General features: G+C 48.1%; 1 protein-coding gene across 1 annotated transcript in view; it reads left to right on the top strand.

The window, feature by feature from the left end:
• The window catches only part of LOC140402274 (EH domain-containing protein 2-like), a 61428-nt gene extending 55499 nt beyond the window's left edge, over positions 1 to 5929 (top strand). Inside the window, exon 5 of the mRNA XM_072489918.1 lies at positions 1653 to 5929. Coding sequence (XP_072346019.1) covers positions 1653 to 2189 — 537 coding nt within the window. The 3' untranslated portion in view covers positions 2190 to 5929. The remainder of the gene's footprint in view (positions 1 to 1652) is intronic.
• Positions 5930 to 6131: the final 202 nt, after the last annotated feature.

A 6131-nucleotide genomic window follows, 5' to 3' on the forward strand; every position in this document is an offset into this window, starting at 1 on the left:
GGGAATATTGGTGCCGTAATGTAACCGCTCTGCTATGATGTCCTACACTGGTGCTTAGACCTGTATCTGCGTTCGTCAAAAGCAATAATAAAACAACTTGCATTTATATAGTACCTTTAAAACAATAAGGCATCTGAAGGCAGAAGTTTCTAAAGGAAAATTAGACAGGGAACCAGATAGGGAGATATTAGCGCAGATGGTCAAAGATGTGGGTGAAGGGGCATCTGAAAGGATAAGTGATGTAAGGGGAAGCACTGTGGTGCAGTGGTTAGCACTGCTGCCTCACGGCGCCAAGGTCCCAGGTTCAATCCCAGCTCTGGGTTACTGTCCGTGTGGAATTTGCACATTCTCCCCGTGTCTGCGTGGGTTTCGCCCCCACAACCCAAAGATGTGCAGGGTGGGTGGATTGGCCGCGCTAAATTGCCCCTTAATTGGAAAAAATGAATTGGGTATTCTAAATTTATATTAAAAAAAGAACGATACTATTAACTGTAAAATGGTTTCTCCTTCTATCTAACTACAGCAGTGGAATAGGAACCTTTCTGTAATCAGTAACGGTTTAAGAGATAATTGTCCCTCTAAAATTCACGCAAGGGGCAGCACGGTGGCGCAGTGGTAGCACTGCAGTCTCACGGCACCGAGGTCCCGGGTTCGATCCCGGCTCTGGGTCACTGTCCGTGTGGAGTTTGCACATTCTCCCCGTGTTTGCGTGTGTTTCGCCCCCACAACCCAAAGATGTGCAGGTTGGGTGGATTGGCCACGCTAAATTGCCCCTTAATTGGATAAAATGAATTGGGTACTCTAAATTTTAAAAAAAATTCACGCAAGGAGTTGTCTCCAGGTTTTGCCAAGATTCTCCCAATGCTGACTCATAATTAGTCAACAAAAATTTTCTTTCCAGCGATTTCTTTCTGCCTCAATCCTCATTGCCAGTTTTCTCTCCTGTTACATTTCTTTGTTGCCGCAAAGGTGGAGGTGCCACACTCTGGATTCTTGTAAAACATGGTGAGAGGTCTATTAAGGGTGTTGCTCAATACAGTCAAGGTGGTGATCTGCTCAAAGCCCGTACAAACACTCTGCTGTATTCCCAGATACAGAACTCACACTAATCCAGGCATTGTCAAACTCAGGGGCGCGACCCGCGGGTGTTGGGAGGGTCGCGGAGCCGTCCGTCGAGGCGCTCCCGATCGCTCAAATCTACACGCAATAGCCGCAGCAGCCGGCTTTTAATAATGCCGCAGTGAGTGGCCTTCAAAATGGCCAGGAACAGATTTTAAAAATTCAGCCGCACTGCGCCTGCGTGCCCGATCATCGGTGCGCATGCGCAGTGCGGCTGCATTTTTTTTTAATATGGTCGCAGCCTCTTTTTTTTTTCCAAGTTCGGAGGGACCATTGGGGCCACAGGGACCCAAAACCATTTCTTCCATTTTTGTCAGCAACAAACAACGGTAAGAGAAAATAGTGGGTTGCGCAGGTCGGCCGGCGTGGGCCGCAAAGGTCGGCCGGAGTGGATCATGAAGGTCGGCCGGCGTGGGCCGCGAAGGTCGGCCGGGTTGGGACCTGAAGGTTGGTCGGTTGGTAAAAATGGGTCCCCGGAAAAAAAGCTTGAAAAACACTACACTAATCTAAACAAATGTTTGTCTTTTGTACAGGAACAGCTCAGGGTCCATGACTTCACAAAGTTCCCCGCCCTCAAACCCAAGATGATGGAGGAGTTGGATCACATGCTTACGTTTGACGTCGCCAAGCTCATGCCTTTGGTGAGACAGGAGGAGATGGAGATGCCAGAACAGATGGTTCACGGTGGTGCTTTTGACGGTTCCTCCAATGGTCCATTCATCGAAGGCATCATTGATGGGCTCTTTGAGGCAGGGGAGGATGATGAATGGGTTGTCACAAAGGACAAGCCAAAGTACGACGAAATTTTCTACAATCTGTCACCAACAGATGGCAAGATCAACGGAGTCAAGGCCAAGAATTGGATGATCACAACCAAACTGCCAAACTCTGTCCTGGGGAAGATCTGGAAACTTTCAGATGTTGACAAGGATGGAATGCTGGATGACGAAGAGTTTGCCTTGGCGAGTCATCTCATTGAGGTTAAGCTAGATGGCCATGGACTTCCCAGTGAGTTACCAGGTTACCTTGTCCCTCCTTCAAAGAGGAGGCAAGTGGGGTCTGCTGATTAGTAGGCGAGAAGAAAACACAATTTCTTTCTTGGGGCCAATTGTGTTGATTTTGAGTTTGACAATCCCATTGATTGCAGACTATGTTTTCTGGAGACAGGAAGGAGTGTGTGTGTTGGGGGGGGGGGGGGTGCGATGGTGGGTAGGGGAATGCAGATTACTGAGTTACTGCTAAACCAAACTGATGGAGGATTCTATAAGCTGCAAAAACATTTGATTTGGCTAGTCAGTGAGTTCATCCTCCGTTGATTTATTCAGAATTGGTGCTGATCCGACCTCTCTCCAGGCTCATAGCCTCAGCAACCTCTTTTGCAGAGTTGCACACCGTTGCTTAAATCCTTCACCAGCTGGGTTGAAATGTAAATCTTTTTCGTGCAAGGCCAGTGTTTCAGGGACTGATAGCACAACTGCTTCACAGCTCCAGGGTCCCAGGTTCGATTCTGGCTTGGGTCACTGCCTGTGAGGAATCTGCACGTTCTCCCCGTGTCTGCGTGGGTTTCCTCCGGGTGCTCCGGTTTCCTCCCACAGTCCAAAGATGTGCAGGTTAGGTGGATTGGCCATGATAAATTGCCCTTAGTGTCCAAAATTGCCCTTCGTGTTGGGTGGGGTTACGGGGATAGGGTGGAGGTGTTGACCTTGGGTGGGGTGCTCTTTCCAAGAGCCGGTGCAGACTCGCTGGGCCGAATGGCCTCCTCCTGCACTGTAAATTCTATGATAATCTATGATCTGCTTTTCCTGTAACAGCCATTGCGTTTAGCTCATGTCTCACTGTCACATGTCTATGACACCAAACACCTGTCACACTTTTGCAATTGCCTCAATATTTGACAGAGCTAATCAGAAAGTACTTCAACACTTACTTCATTGTGCGTATCAGGCCAAGGTCCTCACTGCCCCCCCTCGTAAAGAAAAACTCCACAGTAAGTGTTGACCCCATTGCAATATCTAATGAGCCCCAAATAAATCGGAGGACTTTATCTCAACCATAGACCATTCCAAGTGTCGATGACTCTTTGTGACATGAGCTTGAATCGTTCTTATCCCTTGGCCTTCCTTCCAGTCCCCTCAACCAGCCTTGAGGTAATGACCAAGGTTAGCTGTTTAGTAACTTGTCCATTCCTGTGACTCTGTCAGTCACCTTCTCCCAAGGTTGAGGAGGCCTGTTTCCCCAGCATGGGCTGAGCCCAGTCCTCAGTTGTCCAGAATCATTCTCTTCACACCTCTCACCTGGGTCACCCACTGAATCGCTCCCTCATGCAGAAGGTGCAAAGTATTTTCCTTCCAACCGACCAGCTGATGTATATAAAGAGCGTTATTGAAATTTTATACACTTAAACTTCTTTTTTATATATATATGTGTGTGTGTGCGTGCGTGCATGTGTGGATTTTATGGATTAACACGGCTGAATCGGGTGGTCAGGAGCAGGGATTGAGAAACTGAGTGTGGAGTTCATCCAATGTGTAATCATTCCTACAGAACGCCTGGCCACCAATCCCTGAACTCCGAACGTGCTAATTCATAAAGTCAGCTCCTTTCACGCGTTGTCGAAATGGCACTTGCAGCTCACGCCCAAACGAACCGGCAATCTGAATGTTTCGGCTCACCACAGTTACCGTAAGACATAGGAGCAGAATTAGGCCACTCGGCCCATCGACTCTGCTCCACCATTCATTCAGGGCAGATATTTTTCTCATCCCCATTCTCCTACCTTCTCCCTATAACCCCTGATCCCCTTATTAATCAAGAACCTGTCTATCTCTGTCTTGAAGACACTCAGTGATTTGGCCTCCACAGCCTTCTGCGGCAAAGAGTTCCACAGATTCACCACCCTCTGGCTGAAGAAATTCCTCCTCATCTGTGTCTTAAAGGATCTTCCCTTCAGTCTGAGATTGTGTCCTCTGGTTCTAGCTTTTCCTACAAGTGGAAACATCCTCTCCACATCCACTCTATCCGGGCTTCGCAATATCCTGTAAGTTTCAATAAGATCCCCCCTTATTTGGCAGTTTTAGCTCTGTTCTGTCCTGGGGAGAGGTGGGTGGGTTCTGTCCCTGGCCCACAAACTCTCCAACTAGACGACTGCCTGGAAGTGTGTGCTATCAGGAAGCTGGGTAAGGGCACCCTACGGCAAATAGATTGGGGGGACCACCTCCGAGTTGGGTGTACTCCTGGAGGATTCAGTAAACGATCCCCATCCTCCAACCGTCCGGTCGATGGTCACCTGTCACGTCTTCCCTCCTAGCTTCCCAAGCCTCTCTATCGCTCAATTGCTTTCTCTCTCTCCACAGTTGCTGCCAGACCGGCCGAGTATTTCTGGTATTCGGTTTTTATTTTAGAATTCCAGCATCCCTCGGGTTCTACTTTTATCTTATTTTTGCTGTTTTTCTTCCTCACCTCCAATATATTTTGATAGAGATTTTACTTTAATAAGTAAAAGTTATTCAAAGAAAATAGGATGTGGAAAAATTATGTTAGAGAGCATTTCAAGTCAATTAAGATCGGTAACACACCAGAGAGATGAGAGCTTTGACAAAGGGTCACCTGGTGTGGGGAATGTCAGGTTGCTGTGAGACCGCGCAACTAAGAGGGAACATCGGTGAAGACCTTGTAAAGAAGCCTCTAATAATAGAGCCTTCGCTCCGTCTGTGTTCAGAGGATGAAAGATGATTGTATTCTTGGCTCATGGGAAACTCGTATAGAAGAGAATGTTGACCCTCTGAGACCGTTTTGGGGAAATATTGACCCTTTGGGACTCTCTAAAGGAACACGGATCCTTTGCGAAGCTGGTCTCTGATATCTTTATGACTAATAAACAAATGCTGAAAGCTAATTCTGTTTCCTTTTAATTCTTCTATGCTTTATTCTCCAGGGATTTGCTTGTCTTGGAGATTAATCTTCAATTCCTGGAGTCTCCCCATGGCACGGTGGTTAGCACTGCTGCTTCATAGCGCCAGGGACCCGGGATGATTCGGGACTCTGTGCGCAGTTTGCACGTTCTCCCCGTGGGTTTCATCCGGCTTCCTCCCACAGTCCAAACATGTGCAGGGTAGGTGGATTGGCCGTGCTAAATTGTCCCTTGGTGTCCAACGGGTTAGGTGGGGATAGGATGGGGATGTGTGGGCCTGGGCTGGGTGCTCTGTCAGAGGGTCGGTGCCGACTTGATGGGCCGAATGGCCTCCTCCTGCACTGTCGGGACTCTATGATTCTTCTCACCCTAGGTGCATGGCACAGGAAGAGGTCATTCTACCCAACCAGCCTATGCTTGTGTTCATGCCCGCTCGTCCAGCTTTCCACATCCCCACGCCAACCTAACCCACTATTCCCTTCTCCCTCACATCTTTTTTCAGCTTCCCTTTCAGTGCTTCTGTTGTATTTGCATCAACCACCCCATGATCCTAAACCGGTGGAGTAATCAATGCTACGCCTTCTGGATGGAGCCCAGAAACAAGGAAAGAAATTAAGTGCGGTTTGAAGCGATTTGAATTAATCTAAAATTTGCAAGAAGGCCACCCAATAATCTGCTGTGAGTTAAAGTTCGGGTTTACCGTGTATGCTAATTAAAATATATCACCGGCAATATAATGGTTCATGTTTCACTCACTGTGCACAGACTGGTGAACGCTGTTTGATGCGGGTTTACTCACTCTTTTTGTCCTGTCTGATCAGACGTCTCGGTTTATTTCAACATTGCGAGTTCTCCTGTATAATTGTGATTCCTTATTAAAGTGAAGCAGCAAACCAGCCACTCCTGTCTTCCAGCCGCTTTGTTTGTCCTGGTCTCAGACTCTCTCTTCTGGGTGTCTCCCCTGAAGGCGCTGAGCTCCGGTTTCCTGAATGTTGGCAGCACCCTGCCCAGGAGTGGGCCTTTAAGCAGGTTTCTCAAGGGGATTTGACTGGGAGAGCATCACAGCTGAGCAGCCATGAACAGGAATAACCCCCCCTCACCA

This window comes from Scyliorhinus torazame, chromosome 25 (assembly GCF_047496885.1).
Source record: "Scyliorhinus torazame isolate Kashiwa2021f chromosome 25, sScyTor2.1, whole genome shotgun sequence".
Classification (NCBI taxonomy): domain Eukaryota; kingdom Metazoa; phylum Chordata; class Chondrichthyes; order Carcharhiniformes; family Scyliorhinidae; genus Scyliorhinus; species Scyliorhinus torazame.